The sequence below is a fragment of the Lepus europaeus genome, chromosome 2 (assembly GCF_033115175.1).
Source record: "Lepus europaeus isolate LE1 chromosome 2, mLepTim1.pri, whole genome shotgun sequence".
In the NCBI taxonomy this organism is placed as follows: Eukaryota; Metazoa; Chordata; class Mammalia; order Lagomorpha; family Leporidae; genus Lepus; species Lepus europaeus.
Window position 1 is genome coordinate 4136108 of NC_084828.1, and position 26655 is coordinate 4162762.

General features: G+C 65.4%; 1 protein-coding gene across 1 annotated transcript in view; it reads right to left on the reverse strand.

The window, feature by feature from the left end:
• The window catches only part of LOC133769640 (uncharacterized), a 37603-nt gene extending 15601 nt beyond the window's left edge, over positions 1–22002 (reverse strand). Inside the window, exons 1-14 of the mRNA XM_062204840.1 lie at positions 21698–22002; positions 21035–21227; positions 19382–19519; positions 18150–18304; positions 17476–17614; positions 16069–16267; positions 14468–14546; positions 13525–13647; positions 12486–12627; positions 11286–11444; positions 10973–11049; positions 9606–9860; positions 8753–8868; positions 1127–1262 (exon numbers count right to left, since the gene is read on the reverse strand). Of these exons, the coding sequence (XP_062060824.1) occupies positions 1127–1262; positions 8753–8868; positions 9606–9860; positions 10973–11049; positions 11286–11444; positions 12486–12627; positions 13525–13647; positions 14468–14546; positions 16069–16267; positions 17476–17614; positions 18150–18304; positions 19382–19519; positions 21035–21227; positions 21698–21928 (2142 nt within the window). The 5' untranslated portion in view covers positions 21929–22002. The remainder of the gene's footprint in view (positions 1–1126; positions 1263–8752; positions 8869–9605; positions 9861–10972; positions 11050–11285; positions 11445–12485; positions 12628–13524; positions 13648–14467; positions 14547–16068; positions 16268–17475; positions 17615–18149; positions 18305–19381; positions 19520–21034; positions 21228–21697) is intronic.
• Between the last annotated feature and the right edge of the window lie 4653 nt (positions 22003–26655).

Genomic DNA, 26655 nt, shown 5'->3' on the forward strand with positions numbered 1-26655 from the left:
CCACCTCCCTGCTAGCGCCCTGGGAAAGCAGCAGGAGACGGCCCAAGTGCTTGGGCCCCTGCACCACTGGGAGACCTGGGTGAGGCTCCTGGACGCTGGCATCAGCCTGACCCAACCCCGGCCATGGTGGCCATCGAGGAGTGAACCAGCAGATCAAAGAGATTCTGTGTGTGTGTGTGTGTGTGTTTCTAACTGTCACATCTGTGAACAAGTCTGTAAAAACAGAAGTGGAGAGCAACCATCTCAGACGTACAGAGGCCACTGAGCGCCCCGCAGCCCCGGCTCTGTGGGGGAACCTCCAGGCGGCAGGGAGAGCTCCCGGCTGGATCCGGACCTCACTCAGGAGGAGGGTCAGCACCTTAGCTCCTCCCGGGACTTCAGTGTCTGGAAGGGACCGGACTGTCCGAGCCCAACACCGACCGTGCACGGTGGGGTGTGTGACGTGGGAGGTCAGGGGCTCGGCCAGACCGTGCACAGCCTGCGATGGCAGGGTGCTTATCCCGCACCGAGGAGCGAGTTTCCACCTGGAGGTAGCCCTACTCGGTGAAAGACGCCCACTGTGTGCACGCAAAAGTTACATAAATAAAGCCACTGAGGGCAGACGGCATCACCGGGCACGCCCTGGGAGCCTGGGCGGCAGCTGCCATGGCTCCTCCCGGGGGTCACAGGCAGCCCATCTTCGGCTCAGCCCATCTCAGGGTGTTCGTCCAGGCTGTGAGCGGCAGGGAATCCCCCCGAGGCCCGGCGGGAACGACAGTGCAGGGACTCAGCGCAGAGGCTCGTGGGGTTCCCCAAAAACAAATTGGTTTGGGGGAGACAGCACGTGGCTTCTCAATGGAGCTCACAACGCAGTGAGCATGCCCAGGGCTGGGCAGAGGCCAAGCCAAGGTTGGCAGGGACGGCCCTGGCTGCTTGTCCTGCCTGAGCCCCAGGGCCTGTCCAGGCTCCCAGAGCCAGGTGGCCCCGGCAGCCAGAGTCCACGGAGGCCATGGTCCAGCCCTGGTGGCCCAGAGAGTGGGGAGGACGAGGAGGCCAGCAGGAGGGCGGCCGCCGCCCTGTGGAAGGGGATAGCCCTCAGCAGGACACGCTCCTGTCCCCGGGATGCACCTGCCGGGCGGCCACTTACCCTGGGCTGCGCTCTCTCGGCCAGGTGAGCGTCTCCATTCAGTGTCGCTGCATTGGGCTCAGCGGCTGAATCCGGACTCGTGGATTCCACCCCAGACTGCACCATCTTCCTCCTGTGCCTCCTGCGACGCTGTGTGCTGCCGAGAAGCGGAGTCAGCCAGGCCTGCAAGCCGAGCCCGGGCGGAGGTCCTCGGCCATCGCCCTGCCCAGACTCCCACCCCCGGGTCGGGCCTCAGCCCCCATGCACCGCAGCTCTGGGATCTGGGAAGGGAGACAGGGATGCGCTCTGCGAGGGGGAGGGGTGGGGACCAGAGCTGATCCACTCGGGGGCGCACGTGGTCTGGAAATGTACTGGGTGAAGGCCCCGGCTTCGCAAAGACCTCCTGTGCTAGGGCTCGGGCTCCGAGCTGAGGCCGGCACGGCCCCTGCCTCTCGGGAGAGCCTGTCTCTGGGCGATGGCTGCCACAGGTGGCCTCCCTGCCCCAAGGAGCACTGCTGGTCCCCAGGCCTCGCATTCCAGGGCCACAGAGCAGTCACAGCAGGATCCTGGGGTCACAGCGCCCTCCTCTGTCTCCCTCAGGAGTGAGATCCCTGGCGCTCATCCCCAGGACCTTCTGTGCACCCTCAGGGTTTGCAGCCTCCGGAGCTTGGACCACGCTGGACATCGGGGGCTCGCAGGGGAGGGGCACCTCAGCAGCTCCACCAGCTTTAGTTCAGTCGCTGCACCTGCCCCAGCTGCGGGGTCGCCCTGATCCGAGGGCATTGCCAGCTGGGGGCGGGGGCTCGGTGGGCTCAAGGGGGCAGGCCCTGGCTTAGCCCCAGCTTGCTCCTCCGTGTTCTCTCCCGCCCGTCTTTACAGTGGACGTGGTGGGGGAGCAGGTGCCCCTGCCCCGCGCTCCCCTTTCTGGCTCTCAGCCCTCGCTCCTGCTGACCCCTCTGGGCAGAGCTGGAGGTGGTGGCTGGGCCCCGTTTCCCACAGGGCTAGAGTTGGGCACCAGCTCTCCTCTCCCCCAAGGTCAGGGGCAGGGCGGGAGCATCACTCAGGAGAGGGTGCCCGGGGCGGTCTGTGCCCACCCAGGCCATGCTGCCTTGGGGGGCTGCTGCCTGTGCTCAGGACCAGGCACCTGGGGGTCCCCCAGGCCTGGGGGTTTCCTGGGTTGTAGGTTTCCTAGGCCTGGGGGTTTCCTGAGTTTTCCTCGGTGCTGGCCACAGAATCCCTGCACCAGGAGTGGCGCCAGGGGCCTGGGGCTGGGTCCCTGTGGAGCATCCTGAGCTCAGCCCACAGAGCAGCAGAGAGGAGGTGGGGTCAGCCCCTTCCTCCCCTGAACCCTAACGAGGCACCCCACCACCCCGTCCTACAAAAAGAATCAGACGCACATCCTGCAACCTCCCTGGCGTGGGCCTGTCTGCTTCTGGAATGCCCGGGAACCTCTGTCTGCCTCTGGCGCGCAGGCGCCTGGGCCCGAGACCTCGCACAGCGCCGTGTGTCAGGGGCACGGGCAGAACCCCTGCCTCCCAGCCCCGGGCAGGGCTCCCACAGAGGGCTGGGGCTCCTGGCCAGCAGCTGTGTCCACAGGAGCCGCCTTCGACACTGCAGGAGGCCCCGGGGACGGGCACTGGGCTCGGCACCACGGGACCCTGCCTCCCGGGAGCAAACCCGAAGCCAACTCTGCCTGGGTCTTCCACACAGCCAAAGACCCTGCGGCCCCTGCGCCCCATCCCCGAGCCTGCACCCAGGTGCAGCTCTGATGCCCGGATGCCCGGCACGCAAGGCTGGCTCCGCACCCAGAACTCGCCCAGTGGGTCCATGGCGCCCACAGCCGAGCCAGGGTTGAGCCCCAGGTCCTGGCTTCCACCTGCTTGGGCCAGCAGTCGCGGGCAGGGGAGTGAACCAGCAGGTGGAAAAGCTCTGTCCTCTGCCTTTCAAATAGATAACAAATAGACATTAAATGTCCAAAAACGGACCCGTGCTAGGAAGGCTCTCAGAAGTGCTGCTCTGTGGCCACTGCTGTGGTGGGGGAGGGTCGTCTCCCCAGGCCTGGGTCCCCAGCAGCAGGGTCCTGCTCCCCAGGCCCCTTCCGGAATCTTCTTTGTGGGGTCCTGCCCTCTGGGCAGCCCCAGCCCAGCAGGGTGGGCGGAGCCCCGCACGTGCCTCTCTGGGCCTCCTCCTCTCCCAGCTGCCCTGGGGTCCCCCCCCCCAGGACCAGTGAGGACCGGGAGGGGCCATTCCCAGGAGCCCGCCCCGCCCCACCGCAGAAACTTCCAGTCCGCGGGGCCACTCAGAGGGGACAGCAAACTTCCTTCCTCAGCGCCCCGCCCCTTGACCCCAGACCCTTCCGGACTCCAGCCCCTCCCCCTTCTCTGGCTGCAGGAATTCGAAAAGAGCCCCGGCAGGTGGCGGGTTCAGGTTTTACCGCGTCATTCAGGGCGGGCCGCTCTGGGGGTCAGCACCTGGGGTGGTCGGAGCGCATCCACTGTGGCCCTCGCGCCCGTGACGTCACCAGCCCGAGTAGGGACGCGCACTGCCCTCACCTCTTCTCCGCCAGGAAGCCCCGCTGCGTGTGCCCCTCGGCTGGCTGGAGCGCGAACCCAGCGGCGACACTCACTGCTCCTAGCTCAGCACCAGAAGCTGTGGTCCGGGCTCCTCCGCTTTTATGCGGCGCCGGCTCCGCCTCCAGCTCCGCCCAGGGCCGCGGAGAAATGAAACTTAGAGGACCCTGAGGGACCAGGACGGGGGCGGGGACAGGGGCCGCAAAAGGAAACCCAGAGACCTGGCGGCAGGGAAAGGAAACTCAGTGGCCAGGAGGGTGGGCCCGGCGCCCAGCGCAGCCCCCTCACCGCCCACCCTGGCTGCCCGCGGGAAACGCAGGTCCTGGGGCCCCAAGCCCGGACCTCCTGGGTCTAACCTCGGGAGGGGCGGGAGCCCAGGACCTGGGTCTCATCAGAGGCTTCTGAGGCCCCTGGCCCGGCTGCTGCCCCCACAGCCCAGTCTGGAACCTGAGCGCACCCTGACCCTGGCTGCCCCACGGGGTCCGGACACTGAGCCTGGCCTCTGGGGCCAGCCTGGCTCCTGGGGGGATTCCACCCTCCTGCCCGCTTCCCCTCCCCCACTGCCTTTGCTCACTCCAAGGTCTCCCTGGACTTCTCCTGTCTAACTTCCCCGGAATGGACATGGCCTGGGGTGGGGTGGTGCAGACTAGGTTAGCCCTCCCTGGGGGCTCCCCTTCCTGCTAAGGGGCTGTGGGTGGGAAAGGACACGCTCCTTTGTAGCCGGGGACCCCCCACCTCCATGCTCCTAGCTCAGCTCAGAGACAAGCAGCCCCCCAGACACTGCTCTGGTGACAAAGGTCACCCCAGCCAGCCCTGGGTCCAGCTCTGGGGAGAACTTGCCTGAGGCCAATGCCAGCAGGGGGCATGGCAGAGAGGGGGCGGTGCTGGCCTGAGGTCCTCCCCTGGCCAGGGCCACCCCACACAGGGTAGAGGGGGGAGCCCACACTCTCCCCCAGTCTCTGGCTGCTCTTGCTGGACAGGTGGGGACCGGAGCATCCTGGAGGCTGAAGCCCGGTGGGCGGACTCTGAAGGGGACAGTGCTGCTGAGACGCGGGCCAGGGCGGCACAGGGCTGGCCCGCAGGGGACAGAGCTGTCCCTCTGTGCTGCCCCCTGCTCCAAACCACAGGAGCCCCTGCCCCGTGGCCTCCCAGGGGAGGGACCAGACAGAGCCTGGGCCAGGCAGAGCCAGGTGGGGCCCGGGCGGGCTCGGGGAAGGGCAGCGAGGGGCTGCCACTCCCAGGGGTGCAGGCGCCTCCCATGCCTGCCCAGCCTCTCCCTGGCCTGCCCTTGGGGACCTCACTCTCTCCTGCAGGTGACGAAGCTGCGCCCAGAGGAGTGGCTGTGCTGGCTTGGGGGTGGGGTTCTGGGTGGACGGGCAGCAGCGCCTGGGCACTGGGCTCTGTGATGCTGGATGCCCGCCTGAGGGGCCATCTGCACTCAGGGACTTCCCAGGCCCTCGGGGGAGGGAGATGGGCAGGCCACTTCACACCCCCAGAGGGAAGGGCGGGCCCACTTCACACCCTGGAGGGAAGGGCGGGCCAACTTCACACCCCCAGAGGGAAGGAAAGGGCCACTTCACACCCCCAGAGGGAAGGGCAGGGCCACTTCACACCCCCAGAGGGAAGGGCAGGGCCACTTCACACCCCCAGAGGGAAGGGCAGGGCCACTTCACACCCCCAGAGGGAAGGGCGGGCCCACTTCACACCCCCAGAGGGAAGGGCGGGCCCACTTCACACCCCCAGAAGGAAGGGCGGGCCCACTTCACACCCCCAGACGGAAGGGCGGGCCCACTTCACACCCCCAGAGGGAAGGGCAGGGCCACTTCACACCCCCAGAGATAAGGGAGGGCCCACTTCACACCCCCAGAGGGAAGGGCGGGCCCACTTCACACCCCCAGAGGGAAGGGCAGGGCCACTTCACACCCCCAGAGGGAAGGGTGGCCCACTTCACACCCCCAGAGGGAAGGGCGGGCCCACTTCACACCCCCAGAGGGAAGGGCGGGCCACTTCACACCCCCAGAGGGAAGGGTGGGCCCACTTCACCCCGGACCACATGGAGGCCCAGGAGCCGCCCAGCCCCGGGAGGCCTCCGCACCGTGGTCCCCGTGCAGGGCTTCATTCCCCAGGGCTGTGCCCTGGCCTCTGCTCCCGGCTACACCCGCGGGAGCGCACAGTGTCCCCCGGGGCCGAGCCCTGGCGCGGAGACCGCTGGGTCAAACGCCCGCACAATCTCCAACTTCTGCCCCTAAATGAACTCCTGTAGCTCGTCTTCCCCGCATGGACCCTGCCGGGTGCCCGTCTCTGCGGAAGAACCCCGGTTCGTGTGGCTCCACGGAGTCCCCAGCGCGCGGCCCTGGGCCCGGCTGCCCTGCAGGTTCGGGCCGGTTCTTTGCGGCTCAGCACCGCTGCTCCTGGCCCCAGGCGCGCACTTCCCAGGCCTGGCCTGGTCGCTGCCGGCCCCGCCGCCGCAGTGGCCCCAGGGTGGGCAGCCCCCCGCCCTTCTCGGGCCCCCACTCCGCGTGGCCAGGAGGCAGCTGGGTCCTCCCGGGCTTGGTCACCGCGCCTGCACCCTCGGCCCCTCGCCCCCCCCGCTCCCCTCGCCCCCCCAACCCCCCCCCCACCATGTCCGCGCTCCGGGTTCAGTTTCAGTTTCAGTTTCCTCTGTGGTTGGAAACTCCAGTCCGGAGGGGTGGGCGTGGGGCGGAGCCTGGGCGGGGCTGGGGTGGGGAGGAGCCTGGGCCGAGCCTGGGCGGGGCAGGGGCGGGGAGGAGGGGCGGAGCCTCCACGAGTGGGCGGGGCCTGGGCTCGTGAAGCCGTGAGGAGAGGCGGTGCCGAGAAGAGAGGCGAGGCGGTGCTGTGGGGTGGGCGGAGCCTGTGGAGGGGCGGAGCCGGGAGAAGGGGCGGTGCGGGGAGGAGGAGGGGCCGGGAGACCCTGGAGGAGGCAGAAGGGGGGGCGGGGCCAGGAGTGGGGTTTGGTTTTGGGGAGAGTCTGAGCCTGGAGCAGGTGGTGGAGCTGGGAGGAGGGGCGGATCCAGGAGGAGGGGCGGGGCCGGAGGCAGGGGTCACCTAGGGAGGAGGGGGCAGGTGGATGGGGCTGCGGTCCGGGTCCCCTGGTTCTGGCCAGGTGCCGCTGGTGCCCCGCAGGTTTGCGCTGTGCGGGATCGCGGGATGTGGAGCGGATGCTGTGCCCCGTCCGGGGCCGCCGTGTCCCGGGGGCAGAGCCGGCTCAGTCCCCCGGGTCCAGCCTGGATGCCCGTCCAGGGCCCGGGTCACCTGTGGGTCTCGTCTTCTCCGCGCTGTGACCCGTGCCCCCGGGCCCGCACGCTGGCCTCGCCGGGAGCTGGGTGGCCGCAGGGTCTGGGGCCGCCTGGGGACCCCGCACGGACCCCGCGCTGACCCGCACTTGCATGGAGGCAGAAAGCTGGGTGTGGGGGCGCAGCCGCGGGGTGGGCGAGCGGGGCCCCCCCCCGCAGGCCTGGCAGTGCGGGAGCGGGAAGGCACCGTGGCTCTGCAAAACCGCGGCTCCTTTAGGGCCGCCGTCCGCAGGCACCCACGTGAAGCGAGTTTGCTGTCTCCGGGTCGGAGCGTGGGCCCTGCCCGCCCGCCAGTCCCTCGTGGGGCAGTGACCTGGGGCCACGCCGCGCCCACCCCACCCTCCATCCGGTCCTGTTGGGCGTATTCATGGAGCTCCGTGCTGGAGGCTCGGGGTGTGTGGTGCGGGGAGAGGTGAGCAGACCGGGGCTGCAGCTAGGGCTGGGGGCTGCTGGGGGCTGGGGAGGGGGGTTCACGGCGGGGACGCGCCCACTGCACAGGCTCGGTTCAGTTTCCTGGCACGCGGGCAATGTTCTCAGCTGCACAGGAGCGGTTGCCGTGTCTGTGTCCCCTGCCCGAGGACAGCGGGGTCCTGGGAGGCACTGGGTTGTGCTGTGTATCTCTGTACCCTTGGTGCCAGGCACTGCAGGGCACTGGGTGGCTGTTGTGGGTGCAGTGGCTCAGGGCCAGGAGAGCCGCTGGCTAGGGGCGGCCCCGTCAATGCCCTCCCGAGCCTGGAGTCTCCTTATGCCTGCTCCTTATGCCAAGTGCCCAGCACGGTCACCCCAGAGGCCCAGGCAGGGAGGATGGGGGCGTGGAAACACACCGGCATCTGCAAGGCACTACTTGGGGGCCACAGCTCAGGCTGCAGTTTTGCCATGAACTTTTACTGTGAAAGTGTAAGGTTTCCCACCCTCGCCCGTGCTGCCGGCTCGGCAGGCACTTTCCATGTGAAACCCGGATCAACAGTAAGCAGGTAACAGTGTTCCCTCTGTTGTCTGGGGTAAGGGCCCCGTGCTCAGTATTTGACAATCAGAGACGCATGAGGTAGGAATCGGAATCCCCCTGGCTTGTCCCGTTGGGCCCTGGTCTGGCGCAAGGCTGCCGGGTTTTAGTAAAAGGCTTTTCCTGATTAAGTCCCTCGTGGACACCACGTGCAGGCTCCCACACTGGGCAAACTCTCGCAGAGGGGCAGGGGCCTCCCGGGGCTGGGAACCTGCAGCGGCACGAGGCTTCCCCTGGAGAGTGACCGCTAAGGGATACAAACACCCAGGATCCGGGCTCCGAGAGGGCTCCAGGTCCATCCCCCAGCCCTCCACGGCGGGGATCTGTTCTTGCTGATCAGTGGTGACTCTGCCCTGGGTGCCCAGCGAGATTCTCGCACAACCAAAGTGGATGCAGACTCCCTCCCCCACCCTGGGCTGTCCCAGGCTGCGGATCACAGCGGAGTGAGGGCTCCCACTGCCTGCGTGGGGCCACGGCCTCGACAGCGCCTCTCCGTGGCGGTCAGGGGAGCTGGGCCTGTGGGGACACCAGCCGCAAGCTCTGGGGATGCGTATGGGACCGGGATGGAGGATGGAGGAGTGATCCACGCCCTGGGCCACTCGGGTGGGCGCCAGCAGCCGCATGGCAGTCCCTTCAGTACACCCCTCCCTTGGAGAACTGCCAGAGCGTGCGCTGCGCCTGGGCCAGCCGGGAGAGCCGCTCCTTCAGGACCTTGCGCTTGGCGGCGGTCTCCCTGTGCTCCTGCAGCAGCCAGCAATACCTGTCCTTCTCCTGGAGGATCTTCAGCATGGCTTTCTGCAGGCAGTCGCCGTTTTCTCGAAGTATGAAAAACTGAATTATGAACGGGATCTGGTTGGACAGCCGTTTGCTGGTTTCCTGGAAGAGACGAGAGGGGGCTCGGCTGAGGGTCTTGACGCAAAGCCCGAGGCTCCCCAGAGGGGCCTTGGGGCTCCTGGGCGTGTCCAGGTTCACTCTGCCGCGTTCTGACGCTCCATCAATAAACAACAGGTGCGTCTGACCTGTCCCCTTAGCTCTCTGGGTCCCCCCGGCCCATGCCACCTGCTGGGCGTCCAGCCTGCCCGGGAGCTCCTTCTGCTGCCCATGGTGCCCCCGGCTCCCTTGGGGAAGTAGGGGGATCTGCTTCAAGCGTGTCCATTGGCCCCTGTCTTCGTCAGGTCAGGTGGCCTGGCGGCTGGACGCCCTGTTCTGATTGGGAAGGGTACAGGGGCCAAGCATTTGCAGCCTAAATTCTCTCCCGTCCTGTGCACCCTTGCACCTGCCACTGGACGGAGGGATGGAAAGGGGGGGGTCACGTGGCTCACAGAATCTGGGGAAGGGACCGTTATTCCTGCCTGGGGGGCTGACGGTGCTGGGACAGCCCAGGATGGCTGGTGGCAGCCAGGGCCCCGTGCCTGTTGTGTTTTGCTGCGTTCTGAGGGTGTATGCACCGCACGTGCCATCTGAAGTCAGATTTCATTTTGCATCCCTGCGCTGCCAGTGTAACAAGGGTTCGGGCGGAGGAGTTGAAAGCGGCTCACAGGGCTCCTGGGAGGGGCGGCGCACGAGCATAGATTCCCACGGGACACACAGGCTGGGCGGACAGCAGGGCTCACCAAGCAGTACGCCTCCACGTGGGCTCCGATTTCGCTGATGGTGGAGACCTGGGCTGTGTCTTTGGCAGAGTGGGGGGCATTGGAGAAGACCACGGGGGTGTTTCCCAGGGGCTGCAGCGCCTCCTGCCGGACACCCTTGAGCACCGTGCTGTAGATCTGGTCCTGGCAGTAGACCAGCTGCTCCATCTTGAACTGCAGCAGGATCACCTCCTCCGCCTTCTCCACCTGCCTCGTTTTGATGCCTTCGATGTTGTTCTGGGCGGATGAGAGAGAGACCGGCTGTGCCTTCTGCTGCTGCTCTGCCAGCTGGCTAGTACTCTCAGGTTTAACCCGGAATTGAGAGCCACGCAAGGTCTCTGAGCAGAGATTCCTAGGAGATCCGGTTCCTTGCCAGCACACCACCCGGCTGCCTCCTCGCCCCCTCCCTGCTGCCCCGGGGCTGCCTGCCGCTCTCCACTGCTGAATCCAAGCTCTCGTGCGCAGGGGTGCTGACGGCGGGCTCTGTGTATTTCCTCAGAATCCTGGGACACCCCCGCCCACCCTCCCCACGCAGTCAAAGGCGTCTAGGCAGAGTGTCAGCAAGGGGGGAAGTGTGTGACCCTCCCAAACCCAGACACTGAAGTCCCTGCCCCAGGGGAGGGTGAAGGAGGCGCCCTCCTGGCGCCGGCCGTGCCCCCATGGGAGCAGAAGAGACTCCACCAGCGGAGGACACACAGTGGCGGAGCCCAGCCCTGCAGCCCCTGGGCCGGGAGGAGCCCCCTGGTGGGAGTGACCCCAGACAGCCACTCCCACGCAGACTTCGGGGCTGCAGGGGACAAGATCGGGGCTCTGATGAGTCTGAGGTGGAGTAGAGACACATGGCAGAGACCCTGCGGGGCCCTGGCCTCGGGGAGCCAAAGGGAGGCTGCGTCTCCCCGAGGACTGCAGGTCCCACGCACGTGGGGGCCGGTGGCGACGTCTTCCTGCACCTGCTGGGCTGGGCAGGAGCTCGGGGAAACCAGCCCTGCAGCGGGGGCGCTCAAAGGACCGGGGGCAGCAACCGTGGGGGCCGGGAAGCTCAGCCCTGGCAGCCTCCAGTCTGGAGAAATGGTGGTCAGGGGCCAGGAGGACTCCAGAGCCAGTCCCCGCCCTGGGCCTCTGGGCTGTCACTCAGAGCCAAGCCCCGCCCCGCAGCAGAGGTCAGGGCTGGGAGACAAAGCCAAGCAGGCAGCCTCTCTTGGAGCTGAGCCCCCGCACCTGCCCGGCCCACCGGCCTGCACCCCGACCCCCACCCCACCCCGCATTTGCAGCAGGGTGGACTTCTGTCCGAGCCGAGAGCTGATGAAACCACAGGAGTCCTGGGGGGCAGGGGAGCCCTGAACACTCACCCAGACGGTTTGATGGAGGTTGGAAAAATCGCTGAAGTGCTTCATGGCCGTGTCACAGAAAGCCTGCTGGACAAGCTCTGACCCGAGAGAGAACAAAACATCGGTGCCACGCAAGCAGAACACAGGGAGAGTAACTCAGAAAACGTGGCTCCGGGTCCAGGGCGGGGCGCCCATCCGCAGAGGAGTAGGGGCGGGGCTGGTGCGGAGTAGGGGCGGGGCTGGGGCGTGTTCCCCGGGGAGCCCAGTGCCCTCGGCAGGTGCCAGCCCCTCCCTGTGGGCGCCCAGCCGGGAAGCCGGGGACGGCGGGCCTCACCCACGACGCTGAGCAGCACTTGCAGTGCGGGGTCCAGCAGCTGCTGGAGGTACTGCTGTATGATGGTCTCCAACGTCTTGTAGCTGACGAAGCCCGGAAGCTCTTTGCCGCGGTACTGGTTCTCGTACTTTGAGATTTCGTCCTGAATGTTATTTTTCACTGCAACATGAAACACACCTCCTTGGTGACTTCCAGGCCGTCCACACGTGTTTTCAAGGTCGCAACGCTGTTTAAGGTCCTGCTCCTGCTGCACCCCACCCATCGGGAGGACTGCGGATGGATCTGGCGCACGGTCCACCCCAGGGCGCTGACGCCAGGCTGAGGGGTGCTGGCCCCGAGGGGCAGAAACCCCACCATGTGCGCGTGTTCCATGAAGGGCTGTCTCCTCGGCAGTGCCCGGAGCCCCTGCCCCCAGAGCAAACTCCCACCCCCAGGGCAGTGCTCGGCGCCCTGTCTGTGGAACACACGCCCACCCCCAGGGTAGCGCCCAGCGCCCCTGTCTGTGGAACACACTCCCTCCCCTAGGGCAGCACCCGGCGCCCCTGTCCCCAGCCAACTCCCACTTGCTGCATGGAAACAGAACTTCACAGGTTCTCCCAGCCTGCGGGGGTTCTGCAGGCGCCCAGTGCAGACCACAGCGGAGACAGCCACGGCGGCACCCTACAGTGCAGCTCCTGCCCAGTGCCACCCAGCACCCAGCACACACAACACACACTACACACACACAGCACACACAACATCACACTACACACAACATACATCACACACCACAGACACGCAGCCCACACACACCCCCACACCACACACACGCAGCCCACACAGTACACACGCACCCCACACAGAGTCCAAGCTGCGTGGCTGTAACTGTCACCGTGTCCTCTGCTCCACCCAGATGGGAACTATCCCAGGTCCCCTTGTCCAGCAGGCCACACTGCAGGCTGCGGCTCAGCCGCCACCATGGCCGGCCCCTGGCTCCTGGACACAGCCGAGGCCAGAGAGGCGCCCCGGGGCCAGCTCCCAGGTCGGCTGCTCCCTCGAGGGCCCAGGGCGCGGCGGCTCCACCTGAGCCTGAGGACAAGACAGAGGCGTGGGCTGGGCAGGGGCCCTGGCCCCCACATGGCGCTCTCACAGTCCCTCCCACGTTGGGCTCAGCCTGTTCTGTGGCCCTGGGGCAGGGCACTGCTATGGCGGAAGCCTTACCTCTCAGGTTGCCGGCAGTGAGGACGCCGGCCCAGCGATGGAACTGCTGGCGCACCCTGTTGTACAGCCGCGTCTCCTTCTCCTTTACCACTTCCTCCGCCTCCACCAGCTTCTCGATGTCCTGGTTAAACAGCTTAATTTTCTGAAAGGACAGCAGGTCCTCAGGAGGGGACATGGGGACAGCAGGGCACCTCCCAGCCTGCGGTGCCAGCATCCCATACGGGCGCTGGTTCAAATCCCAGCTCTTCTGCTTCCGATCCAGCTCTCTGCTGTGGCCTGGGAAAGCAGTGGAGGATGGCCCAGGTCCTTGGGCCCCTGCACCCACATGGGAGACCTGGAGGAGGCTCCTGGCTCCTGGCTTCGGATCAGCCCAGCTCTGGCCGTTGTGGCCATTGAGGAGTGGACCAGCAGGTCGAAGACCTCTCTCTCTCTCTCTCTCTCTCTCTCTCTCTCTCTCTCTCTCTCTCTCTCTCTCTCTCTCATTCTGCATTTCAAATAAATGAATAGGGGCCAGTGCTGAGGCTCAGTGGGTTAACGCCCTGGCCTGAAGCGCCGGCATCCCATATGGGCACCGGTTCAAGACTCGGCTGCTCCTCTTCCGATCCAGCTCTCTGCTATGGCCTGGGACAGCAGTGGGAGATGGCCCAAGTCCTTGGGCCCCTGCACCCATGTGGGAGACCTGGAAGAAGCTCCTGGCTCCTGGCTTTGGATCGGCGCAGCTCCAGCCGTTTCAGCCATTTGTGGCCAATTGGGGAGTGAAACATCGGATGGAAGACCCCCCCCCCCCCCCGCCGCCTCTCCTCTCTCTGTGTAACTCTGACTTTCAAATAAATAAATAAGTCCTTAAAATAAATTAATAAATAATTTTAAATAAAAAGTTAGCCTGCTGCAGATTAATTACGATTCGAGTTCCACCCGCACTTGCCTGGGCGGGGCCAGACCGCATGGCTGGGCCCCAGCCCTGAGTGAAAGGGATCTGGTGGCTCAGAAACTGGATTCTGCACCCCAGGGTCACCCGGCATTCCAAGGCAACCCATACCTCAATCAGAAAGAACATCATGTCGGCCTCCTGGCTGGGGACGTCGGCCCCACAGCTCCGCAGCTCCTCGGTTGTCTTCAGGTGCTTCTCTCGTATCTGAGTCTCCAGGAGCGGGAGTGATTTCTGAACAAGACAATTGCAAACGGTGAAACCCTGCGCTTTGGGAACCTGGCCGGCAGGCGTCGCAGCCAGGCTGGGGGATCCCCAGGGTAGCAGGGGCCCAGGAAGGCGGGGCGTGCAGTGGGTGAGTGCTGCAGCTCCCAGGGGAGGCTCTGGCTTCCTCTTGTTGGATTTTGTTCGGTGCTTTGTAGAGGGGTTTTTAAAAGGGTCCACAGGGACCGGCGCTGTGGCATAGCCGGTAAAGCAGCCGCTTGCAGCGCCGGCATCCCATATGGATGCCGGTTGAGTCCCGGCTGCTCCTCTTCCGATCCAGCTCTCTGCTGTGGCCTGGGAAAGCAGTAGAAGATGGCCCAAGTGCTTGGGCCCCTGTACTCGTGTGGGAGACCTGGAGGAAGCTCCTGGCCCAGCCCAGGCTATTGCAGCCATTTGCAAAATAAACCAGTAAATGAAGATCTCATCCCTGTCTGCCCTCTCTCTCTGTAACTCTTCCAAATAAATCGATATTTTAAAGAATTACCCTGTTTCTCAACAAGCCCCAGGCTGGACTACAGTTCTACAGTGGATGGGCTCTGGAGACCAGGTAGTTTCGAGAGACCACAGAAGGAGATTATTCCTTACAAACTGGTCGTCTCTCCCAGGTGTGAGGCTGGGGAAATGGCTTTATACTGTGAAGGGTCACAACCAATTGACAAGGGGAATGTGCCATTTCATGGCCATTCCTTTCACCCTGGCTTCTCAGCGCCCTCTCCCTGGAGCACGCTGTACGCGGCGCCTGCACCTGCTGCACGCCAGCCGCCCGGCAGGCGGCGTTTCTCCCACTCACACTGATGTGCTCGCTGAGCTCCTCCGTCAGCCTTTCCGCCAGCCGGGGCACCGTGGCTATCCCATTGTCCAGGAGAACTCTGAAAACACACGGGGCACCCGTCAGGCCCGGCGGCAGGGCTGGGCGGCCATTCTCACAGGGAGTGGGTGAGCAGCTCAGCTCCCCGGGGCCGCGGATGCCCACCGAAGTGAGAGAGAAGGCAGGGAGTGAGGGCGCCAGCCCGTAACCAGGCAGGCAGGGTGCTGGGAGCTCGCGTTCCCTGTCCCTTCTCCTCGTCCCAGCCAGCTGGCGGGCGGGGCAGCCTGCCTGCAGGGAACACAGCACAGCCAGGCTCCGGCGCTCGCCCCAGTCTGCCACAGGGCTGCCACGGTGCCCAGACCTCGGAGGGTGCCAGCGACCTCCGCGCCGCCCGAGTTCGTGCAAACACCTCTCGCGGATGCCTGCGGGTGCGTCTCTCCGTCTCCCTCGCTAAGTGGCACTCGGGGGCATTTTGCTCCGTGCGATGGGTGTTCATCCAATGCTACCATGCCTGGCGCCACTCCAAGGGCTTTGCAAACAGGGACGTGACACGTTGTGCCTAGGCTGTTCGACGTAATCCCGGAGGGAGCAGCAGGGTGCCCCGGGCAGACCTGGAGACGGTGGCCCAGCTCCCAAGGGCACGATGAGCAGGAGGCAAACCTGCTCTGCTCAGATTCACTGTTCTCCTGTTGCCTCTCTGCTTAGAGCCGGAGTGACCTCTGCCCTCTGCCCTCTGCCCTCTGACCGGGCTCCCACTGCCCAGGGATAGGAAATTCCTGAACGAAACCTGGGGGGGAAGACCCAGCGCCCTGCCAAGCGCAGCGTCACGACAGGATGATTTATACCTTAGTGAACCTGTCACTGCGCCGCCTCAGAAGAGGTCCATAAAGCTCCCGTTCGTGTGCGCCGCTTACCAGGCTTCCGGAACTTTCTAGATATTTCTCGAATCCTGTTTCCACATATCATTGGGCCTGCTTTCCTCATCTATAAGAGTGGGAAGACCTGCTCCTGCCTTACAAATCTCCCTAGACTTTGTGGGACCCCAGTGAGACCCTTGCAGGAAACCCCAATGCTCTGTGCTCTGTGCAGGGCCACGTAGTCAACCCCGTTGTTAGAGCACAGGAGCGATATTTAAATTTGTTTCAATAACTCAGTTAACGTAACCTGAGAGGGCCGGCATTGTGGAGCAGCCAGTTAAGCCCCTGCCTGCAGTGCTGGTGTCCCATAGGGACGCTGGTTCAAGTCCCAGCTGCTCCACTTCCAATCCAGCTCTCTGCTGTGGCCTGGGAAAGCAGTGGAAGATGGCCCAAGTCCTTGGGCCCCAGCACCAGTGTGGGAGACCTGGAAGAAGCTCCTGGCTTCCACCTGGCCCAGCTCCGGCCACTGTGGCTGTTTGCAGAGTGAACCAGCAGACGGAAGATACCCTCCCCTCCCCAACACTATATGTAACTGCCTTTCAAACAAATCTTTTACATCAGAAACGTCACCTAGAATAAAGGCAGGGACGCCCGGCTGTCACTTGGCCCCCGTGGCCGGTGGCCGTGGCTGGGCGGGTCCCGCGCCGGGGCTCTGCAGGCGCTCACCTGAAGTGCGGGTGCATCTCAAAGAACTGCATCTCTTTCTTGGCCGCCTCGGCACAGCTCAGGTTGTTGAGGACCTCCTGCTGGGCCCGGCACCTCACCATCATGTAGCCCTTCTTGAGGTGGTAGGTGAGGTTCTGTGCCACCTGCAGCACGCCCTTCTCGGTGCCCTTGTCCACCAGGTCGGGTTTGGTCAGCACCCCTGCGGGAGGGTGCGGAACGTCAGCAGGGGGGCTCCGGGGCTCGGGGCTCCTCGTCCCGGGGCGCGGCCTTCTCTGACCCACCCGACGCGCGTGGACACCTGCTGTGTGGTGGGCACCAGGGCCGGCCGCCCAGCCTCTCCCCGGGGACGCCGTTCCTACCACGAGGTCCCTTTCGCGGGCCCCCCAGAGCCCTCCTTGGGGGTGTCTGCACTGCTCTGTGCTTCCCGCCTTTGTCACCCACTCTTCTGCTCCCTCCTTGGGCTGGGTTGAAAGCTTGGATTTCTGAGTGTTTGCACCGCTGTACTTTTTATTTCCATGGAAGACCTAAACGCCATCTCTGTTCTGTCTTCCTCTGTAGTTTGTGCTGCGGTCTGGCCATCTGGTCTACCATTTCCTGACCCTCCCTGGGAACCACAGCTGAGCACTCATTATCTCTCTCATCCAAAGGCCTCATGTAAGAGCCCACCTTCACCCCGCCTAGAAGATTTGGACAAGCATAGACCTACACGCTCTGGACAGAGTCACCAGCTCTCCGAATCCCCTGTGGCACCTTCCAGTGAGAGAGCGAGGCCCTGGCCTTGGGAGGGGGAAGCAGCCCCGGGCCCTACCCTGAGCCGGCCGCTGCTCTCGCGTACCTAGGGCACGGCTTCTCCTTGAGAGGGAAGGCAGGGGCTGACGCACGGGGGTCTTCTCACCAGGACTGGCCCTAGTGGGGAGAGGACGCCGCCTGCCCAGCTGCCGCCCCCCTGCTGGTCCCCGGGTCAGCACGTCCAGGCTCCCACCTTTCGGCTACTGTCAGTCACGCAGTTCCCAGCCTGGGGCCTGTTCTTTCCCTGCCACACCTCGCACATTTCCCTTTATTTCTATGCTTAGAAATAGAGCCCTAGAATGCGCAGAAAATTTTCATTTCTTTGCAACCTTGTTTAGGACCCAGGCCGAGATCTGTCTGTGTAGGCTCCAGCACTGCACTGACTGGCCAAGTTCACCATCACGATGGCCGTAGTCACTGGGGCCTTGCTTACCCGAGTTTGCCACAAACCAGAGGACCAGGAAGCTGCCTCTAAATGCCACAGAGACGTCAGCGTCCAAATAGCACTATCTCTGATGGCCCAGAGCGGCAGCACCTGGATCCCACGCAGGACGCAGGGCACCTCCCACAGCGCTACTTTCCAGAATGTTCCCTGGAAGACTGGATCTTCCTTCTCACCGATGGTCCTGTCCCCGTCGGGGTCCACCTCCCGGGCCATGCTCAGCGCCTCGGTGGTGGCGATGTCCACGTTGCTGGGGACCACGACCAGGTTGATGGTCTCCTGCCTCTGGATGTATTTCCTGATGAGCGCCTTGATCTGGGGCCAGAGAGACACAGAGGACGAGCTGTGGCCCCATCTGACCACGCGGCAGCAGGGCCAGGGGACGGGCGTGATGGGGCGAGGGCAACAGGGTCCCCGGGCGAGCCAACCCCACTCCCTGGAGGGCTGTCTGCCTGCCCCGGCCTGCTGGGCTGCCTCCCTTCCCTGTGGCCTTTCTTCTTCCCTGAAGACCCTTTGGGGCCTGCAGCCAGGGCCCCCTGCTTCCAGCGCCTCTGGGGTTCTGCCCAGGGGAACCGGCAGTGAGCTCCCCACATGGAGAAACAAGGAGGACAGACAGGAAAAGTGAGGGGTACGATGGATGTATCAGAGAGGGCGGTCATGGGGAGCTGGCTTCGGAGCTTGGGATGGAGGTCGGGGAAGGCCAGCAGGCAGAGCCGTGTGAAGGCCTAGGGGCCTCAGTGGGAGGGTGGTCAGCACCAAGAGGCACCCTGGGGCACTGCAGGCTCAGGCACGGATCCAGAGGCCTCAGCCGCTGCAGCCGGGCCCCTCCCCAAGTCCCCACGAGGCTCACCTGCTCTCCGATGTCCTGGGGCTGCCCGCCTATAGCCAGCCTGGCAATGCCAGGCAGGTCGATGAGCGTGAGGTCGGGAACCTCGCAGGAGGTGACCTCCAGGGTGATGAGCTCCTGACTGATGCTCGTGTCACTGCCCGTCAGGGCTCTCTGGGCTGCAGAGGCCGAGAGGGGAGGAGCCCCGGTGAGTGACGCAACGCCGGGGACCGCTGGCCTCCAGGGGACGGGCAGCTCAGAGGGATCCCAATGCGGGGCTGCTTTTCTAGAAGCCTGCCGAGCGAGCTCAGGAGACCTGGGTGGGAGTTGGCACACGTGCTGGCCACAGACCGAGGCAGTGTGACTGCCCCCAGCTCCTAGGGGGCACCAGGGGGCGCTGTGGCGGCTTAAACCCTGTCCATAGCATCCTAAGGAAGCCCCAGCAGTCTCAGGGCCCCAGCAGCTTCTTTACTTGGGGCTGAGCCCCAGAACCGGAGGCAGGCTGGGTCGCCGTGAGGACTGGTCTGCCTGGGGAGCCGCTTGGGTGGGCAGGCGCCCTGGAGGCGGCCACGGCCTCTCCCTTGCACCTGGCGTGTGCTGTTAGGGGGCCTGGAGCCGGTGCCTCCGCGGAGAGGTGCCTGGTGTATTCAGGGCTGTTTTCTGAGCTCGGGGCTGGGCTGTGGGAGCAGGGAGGGGGAGCCTCGTGGGCAGGGCCAGGCGGGCTGTGCAGACTCCGGGAGCAATGGGGCCTTCGTGTACCCAGCTTCGGCCAACCTTGTTCAACGGCCGGGGGCACTGGCCATGTTGACAAGGAACGTCAGGTGGGGAGGGCCTGGAGCTGTGGCCCCGGTGTAGCAGGGCCTGGGGAGGACAAGCACTGTCCGTCCCCGCTGGGCTGGGGTGCATCCAGAACAGGCCACCTGAGACCTCGAGGACCAGTAGGGATTAGGCAGGTAAGGGGGAACAGGACAGGTGGGAGGTCTGGGATGGGCACACGGAAAAACCTAGAAGGAAGACAGTTTGTTCCCCGTGGAGGAGGTGGGAGGCCCCGAGCTGGGGAGCGGAGGGAGGGGAGAGGAGGGGAGCCGGGGCCGGCCCGGGCAGCCACAGGGCTGTGGGAGCTGAGAGCAGCCACCCAGGGTCTTCAGCTGGGAGGTGACCAGTGGGCGGTGACCTGGACAAGGTCGTGCGGGGACAGGGGAGGTGTCCCAGCGGGGAGGCCGTGCCCATGTCAGGGAGGAGCCCAGGGGCCCTACCTTTCCGGATCTCCTTCTCCACCTGGGAGGGGTTGTCCAGCTGCAGCCGCACGTCCCGGTAGCTGACGGTCGCCCTCCACCTGGACGCCCACGGCTGCTTCTTCATCTTCAGCTCCAGTGGGCACCTCGTGATGATCCCTGCGAGGGCCCTGCATGGTCAGTCTGCTCTCGAGCCGAGCTTCTCTGCTCCCTTGGCCCCACTTCCGGGACCACGGACACCTTGTGGTCCCGATCGGGGCCTGGCTTGGCAGGTGCGCCCCCACTTCCGGGACCACGGACACCTTGTGGTCCCGATCGGGGCCTGGCTTGGCAGGTGCGCCCCCACTTCCGGGACCACGGACACCTTGTGGTCCCGATCGGGGCCTGGCTTGGCAGGTGCGCCCCCACTTCCGGGACCACGGACACCTTGTGGTCCCGATCGGGGCCTGGCTTGGCAGGTGCGCCCCCACTTCCGGGACCACGGACACCTTGTGGTCCCGGTCGGGGCCTGGCTTGGCAGGTGTGCAGGAGCCGAGGTGCCGGAGTGTGCCCGTGCCTTTGCTGCTGCAGCGGGAGCCCCTGGCTCACAGGTCCCTGAGCGGTCACTGCTGGCCGGCATTGCAGCCCCTGCCCTGCTCTGGGTGTGGTGCATGGGGATGTGGGGCCCTCGGGTGTCTGCTTGGAGGCCTGTCTGGGTTCCGTCGGGCAGCCTAGGGATGGGGCAGAAGGAAAAAGTTGGGAGACCACCCGGGGCCAACTGCCACCCCCCCTGGCTCCCACGCCCCAGGGTGCCAGCCGCCACCCCCCCCACGCTCCCCACACCCTAGGGGCTGGAGGGCTGGGAAGAAGGGCGTGCTGCCTGGGAGAGCCCGGGCAGCCCGAGGAGGCCGCACCGGAGAGTGTGAAGCTGCCATGTGCAGGGAGGGCCCCTGGAGTGGGGGCTGGGGCTGGGGCTGGGGCCCTGAGCAGCTGCTCCCTTCATACCCTTGCCCTAGGCGGGGCGGGGGGTGTTTCCCCACCCTCCTGGCATTCACATCTCAGCCCCAGCTTGGGCTGACAGGGTCTCCTGGGACATCCCAGGAGCTGGTGGCCTTGTCCTCTGGTCACTGCTGGGAACAGCCCAGGGAGCCGCGGGTGAGGGAGGCCTCCCTCCACGGTGGCCACTCCCTCCAGGACCCCTGCCCATGCCCCCCCTTCTACGCCAGCCACTGTCCTGGCTCCCTGCAGGCCTGGGAAGCCCTCCACGGTCCACGCCAAGGACCCCTTCCTGTCTGTCTTTGTCACCATTTGATTAAATTATCCTCGCACCAGCTGCTGGGCTCCACACACGCCCTTCAGAGTGTTTCCACGGGGAGATGTCACGTCTTAGCTGGCATCGCCTGGCCTAGCAGCCATGCACATTGTCAACGGGATCCTCCACAAGGACCTCACGCGTCACCCAAAACCTCCTAGCTTCGCCCGACAGGAGGAGAAGCGCTCCCACCCTCTGGCAGAGACCACACGAGGGGAGGGGCTCTGGCCACGCATGCCGACCTCAGTCTCCAGGCCCGTGGGGGTTGGCCTCTCGGGGGCTGTCCCTGAGGGCGGTCTCTAAACCCCCCGGGTCCCAGGGGTGCTCTGTGGCTGGCAGGAGTCTGTCGCTGGCCCTGGAGCCCCGCTGGCCCCCGCACTTACCGCTGCCTCTGGGGAGGGGGACTCCAGAGAGGGCCTCCAGCACGGAGCTCTTGCCCGAGCTCTGGTCCCCGATGACCGCGATGGCGGGCAGCGCCAGGTCCTGCTCCACGCCCAGGGCCCGCAGGGAGTCGATGAGGTCGATGCACGGGCGTACCCTCTCCTCGTACTGGGCATACAGGTTGTTCTCCGGCCCCTGCGGACAGGGAACGCATGGCACCATGGTCGGGAGTCTTGGTACAAGTAGGGCGGCCGCCATCGATGGTGGCTGTGGACAGGAGGTGCGGGTGGGGGACAGGGGACAGGTCTCGGGGGTCCTGGGTTCTGGCAGCAGGTGGAGGTGGGGGTTGCCTCCTGGAGGAGGGGCTGAAAATGCAGCAGGAGAGCAGGAGCTCCAACGGCGGGAGCCCTCAGCCTGGAGAGGTGCTGGGCCTGGGGTGGCAAGCTGGTGGAGAGCCGGGGCCACCAGTATGGAGCGCCAGCACACGGGACGGAAGTCCCAGGCCCCCCCTCAGGGGTGCAGTGCTGCCGCAGCCCCGGCTGAGTCTCTGGCATTTGCTGGGTGTGAGCAGGGTCCCAGGGGGCTGCGCCCGTGCAGTGCCACGGGGAGGCCCGCGTCGTATCCCCGGGGTGGGCTGGGGCCTGAACAACTCCTCTCCGACTGACCTTGGCCTTCGAGGCCTGCTGCTCGACCAAGCTCAGAAAGTTGAAGTCCTTGGGGAGCGAAGTGGGGTCCACCCTTCCCGCCAGCCAGTCCGGGGGTGCCGGCGGCTCCTTCGGCCCCGCGACACACGGCGGGGACTTCTGCGGTGAGAAGTTCATTTCTTCTTTGAGGCAGAAATGGGAGGAAAACGACTTTTCCTTCCTCTGCAGCCGGTTCCTGTGTACTCTGGACATTCAGCTGTCTCCGCCGCAGCTGCTGGGGGCCCGCCCCACGTCTGAAGGGTGCTGCGGAGACACAGATGGGACAGCGGCCCCCGTGTCACCGGAAGTCGGCCTCACCTGTCGGCTCAGCCTTCTCCCCGTGCAGGTGGAGAGGCCACGAGCTGTCCCTGTCGCCAGGAGGGTCTTGGTAGCCCCAAGCCCATGTGGGGGATGGGGCAGTAGCTCTACACTGCCCAGGAGGGCCCCACTGCCACTTTGCAAGGGCCACGTCATGGCTGGCGTCAGCCCTCTGTGGCTTGGGGTGGTGGTGGGGGGACAGCAGGTAGCCCCGCTCGGGCCTGCCACCCTGTGGTCAGCTTCACATCAGGGCGCAGGCTGGCTGCCGTGGGCTCTGGGCCCCCCACGTATCCATCTGGGCCTGAGTCCAGGTGGCGTCGTCACTGTGGCACACAGCCCGTGGCCCTGAGAACTGGATTCTCCCAGCATGCTCGGGACCCCCAGGGGCATCCACAGCCAGCCAGTGCCTCCGTCCAGGGCCCCCACTCTGACTGCCACAGCCCACCCCTCTCCAGCAGCCGCGTAGCTCTAGGGGGCTGGATGGCACCCCGCCCCCTCTAAACACAGTCCACCTCCTTGGGGTGCGAGCGAGAGGAAGCTTTCCTGTTTAGAGGCCTGAGGGATCCTTCCGGGCTGGCCCCTGCAGGGGCAGCTTGGCCATTGACACCTGCGCCCTGTGGCCCGGCTCCTGGGAGCTAAGCCACTCCCTCTGCTTACGGCAAAGACAGAAGCAGCTCCCGCCCCTCTGGTGCTGATGCTCGGCCTCCGGCAGTACCCTGGGTGTGACCTATGCCGCCAGCACCCGCACTTGAACGGCCACCGCAGTTCAGTTTAGCAGGAACTCCCGAGTCAGGGACGCCCAAGTTCAAGGTCACAGCCGGGCCTAAGGCAGTGCTCAGGTTCAATAGGACACGCAGAAGGCTCTCCTTTTTAAACTGAAAAAGGTACAACCTGTGCAGGAAACGCAGTCATGGTCCTGTCCCAAGTTCTCCATCGCCTAACGCGAGATTTAACCCCGAGTGAACTCACTGCGTGGACCCAGGGCTCTGCTGCTTTTACTGCCCCACCCCCATGCCCTGTCACCTGTCACCTGTCACCTGTCGCCGCTCTGAGGCCTCCAGTCTCTTCCGAATGCAGAGGACGGAGCCTGCGGTCTTCCCTCCTGGCTGAAGGAGGGAGAGGAGGAAGTTTCCGGAAGTCACAGGGTCGGGGGGAGCCGGCTGCCCGCTGGCTGCTCTTACGCCACAGTGGGTGTGAGTGGGGTTGCGTGGCCAGCCCTGGCGGAGCAGGACGGCTGACCAGGGGGCGCCAGGTCCGGCATGGTCCCCACAAGGCATGGTGGTCCTGGCCCTGGCTCCGAACACTGCAGAGGGGCCAGGGGCTGCAGCCCGGAGCGGTGCCCATTCCCCAGGGTAGGATGCCTCTCCAAACCCCGGCGGCCACCGGCTATGGGCCCCGCGTCTGCACTGCCTGGGCACCGTGGGCAGCACCGGCCCTGCCCTAATCCCAGACAGTCCTCTGTGCTGGCCTGGGCCGTCCCCTTGGCCCCAGGTACCTGCTCAGAGGCCATGCCATTCTACGGGTTCCCGAGGGGCTCCCTGCTGCACCTCGGCCTCCCCAGGTTATCGCCCGGAGTCCCCAGAGCCCCCACTTCTCCCCTCTGCAGAAAGGGGAGCTCCTGGGTGAAACCCACAACTGCTTGGCACCTGCACTGCCCTGGGGAAGCAGTGGGATGCGTCGGGTGTGCAGGTCCGAGGGCTGGGCACTCCGCATGGCCCCTCCCGTGCGAGGTAAGGGGGGGGGAAAACGTGTAGGGGTGTGTGAAGGCTGGAGGCAGGGGTGAGCGGGGCGGCCTCTGGGAGAGAGACGCCCCCCCATGCCCCACCCCTGCTATGTTTTGAGAGGACACCACCACAGAGGCTGCTGGGTAAGGCAGGCAGGGGTCAGCTGTGTGGCCTGAGCCTGGAGAGCCGCCTGTCCCCCCTCTGCAGCCCGCAGGGTCTCCCGGGGGACAAGCAGGAGCCGGGTGACATGGAGAGGGAGAACAGGGGCTACACTCAGCTGCTAGGCAAGGAAAGGTGGGAGGCGGGGGGACAGGGGGTCCCCCGCCCTGCTCTGAGAGCGAGCCAGGGCCAGGAGGCCTCAGAACCCCGCAGTCCCCGCTCTGCGGCTGCGGCGCCAGCGTGGACACACAAGTAGGGGGGGCCACGGGCAGCCTGCGGAGCGAGCCTGGGCCTGCACACGGACAGGAAGTGAAAGCAGAGAGTGTGTGTGTGCATGTGTGTGCGTATGTGTGCACGTGTGCATACATGTGTGTGTGCGTGCGTGCGGGTGTGTGTACGTGTGTATACGTGTGTGCATGCATGTGCGTGTGTGCGTGCGCGCGTGTGCGCATGCGTGTGCACACATGTGTGTGTGTGCGTGCGTGTGTGTGTGTACGTGTGTATCCGTCTGCATGTGTATGCGTATGTGCGTGTGTGTGTGCACACAGGATTCCGGGGAGGGGCAGCGAGGCCTCAGCAAAGGCACGGGGAGAAGGCGAGGCCAGCAGGGCTGCTGCCGGCCACGGGGCTCCAGCGCGACCCGTGGAGGCTTGCGGTTGGGCTCCACCGGAGGCAGCTGGGAGAGCAGGGAGCCGTGGAGGCCGTCCCGGGGCGGCCGGGAGGGGGCCCGGGAGGAGAGCAGCTTACGTTTCGGAAAAACCAGATTTGGGTCCAGAGGTGAGTGGGGGCCCTCCCTTTTCCACGCGAGGGCTCTTGGAAGGCCCCGTCCTTGAAGCCCCAGCGAGGGGGTTACTGGGGCTCCCCCAGAGGGCTGCTCTGCGTCTCCCTGTGGGAGCTCGGCTCCAGCACTGTCAGCATTGTCCCGCAGTCCGGGCCCTGGAGAGTCACTGTGCTTGCGCAACCACCACCACGCATTTCCCCAGGCTGAGAGAAAACATCTCACGAGGAAGTCCTCTGCTCTTAGTTTTTCTTTTCTTTTTTTTTTTTTTTTTGCATAAGATTGCCCTGGAGGACCAGTCCCTGCACCCACGCCCTGGGCCCATCCTGCTGGACCGCACTGGCCCCGTGGCCCCAGAGCACCGGGCAGCTGACCACACATGGCCTTACTCCCTGTAAGGTCACCTTTTGTCGTCCCGGGGGTGAGGACTTGGCCCTGAGAGCTGGCGGGACACTACCAGCCCGTAGCTGAATCTGGACAGGAAGTAACAGCAAGAAAGAACCCCCGGGCTCCCGCCCTGCTGTCCATTCCTGGGAGGCCAGTGCTGGTCAGCGCGCACGGTCCCGGCAGTGCCGCTGGCTCTTCCCTCTTCCACCAGGGGGCGCCAGGCCTCCTCACTTGTGTGTTTCCACGAGGGCTGGGAAAAAACGCAAAGCCTACAGAGAAGTGATTTCCCAACGCGTGCTTCCAAACAGTTTTGTGGCTCCCAAAGCTGTTGCAAAGTGACATCCCTGGCTCCAGGCACAACCCTGGGCAGGATGTCCTGCTGGGCTGAGGTCCAGAGGGCGGGGGCCGCCAGGGGCCGGCGGCAGGCAGAGGCTGGCAGCAGTGAGAGGGGATTCCCGACCCTGCCCATGGGGGAGGTCTTTTGCTTCCAGCCTCCCCCCAGTTCTCCAGACATCCGGGACAGCAGGGGGCCAGGGACACTTGCTGGACCCTGAACAAAGCCGTGCCACAGAGGGAGGTTGCAGCCCAGCCCCGGGATCGAACCCTTCCTCCAGGGCTCCCTTGGCCTGAAGCTGACGTCTTCCCCAGGACCTGTGTGCCGAGGACACAGCGCACCTGCCCAGCTGAGCGTGGGCCACCAGGATGAAGGTGGCCCTGACATCTGGGAAGGCTGGGGAAGGCTTGGGGGCTGAGGCAGAGGCTGCTGCCCGCACAGCTGGCTGGGCTACGGCCTCCGCGTCTCCCCCAAACTGTCCCGGGCACCAGGGGCTTTTGCCGCTCTGCTGTGTGCGCCTGCGCCAGCCCCAGCCCCAGGAGTGACTGGGCGGCCAGAGGACCTCCTCTCCCAGGCCCCGGGGACCCAGCAGGCAAGGGCTGTTGGGTGCTGACATTCAAGGGCAGAGGAACGGGGCTTTGTCTCGTCCCTAGTTAGGGGGTCCTAGGTGCGGCTGGGAAAGAGGTGAGGAGCCCTGGTCCTCCCAGTTCCCGGCAGGCAGAGGCTCACCGTGGGGGTGACCGGCATTTCCCACCAGTGTCGTGGTCCCGAGACCTCTTCCTGCCCAGCACTGAGACACGGCCATGTGCACCTGCTCACCCGGGCGGTCCTGGGCTCCCACTAGCCAAGGAGCACTCAACAAGGGAAACAGGGACAGGCCAGAAACCCAGTCTGCCTCAACCCCCGGGCCAGGGGCCCTGCAGATGGCAGGGGCCTCTGAAGACCCCCTGGCTTTGAGGACTAAAGACCCCTCCCAGCCCAGCACCCTGCAAGCCACCCCGTGGTGTCCCGGAGCCGGCCACTTCCCTCGGGAAGCTGCTATCTGCGTGCCCACACCCACACAGGCAGTGACAGCCACTCTCGTCTGTGGCTTCTGCCTTCTGGCCCCAGGCATTGATGGGGCACAGTCCTGTCACTCAGATGCACCTGCTGCCTGTCCTGTGTGCGCACCCTCCCCGGGCCGGCCAGCTCTTACCTTTGCAGGCTCAGGGTGGACAGAGAGCAGGCAGTCCCCCTCCTC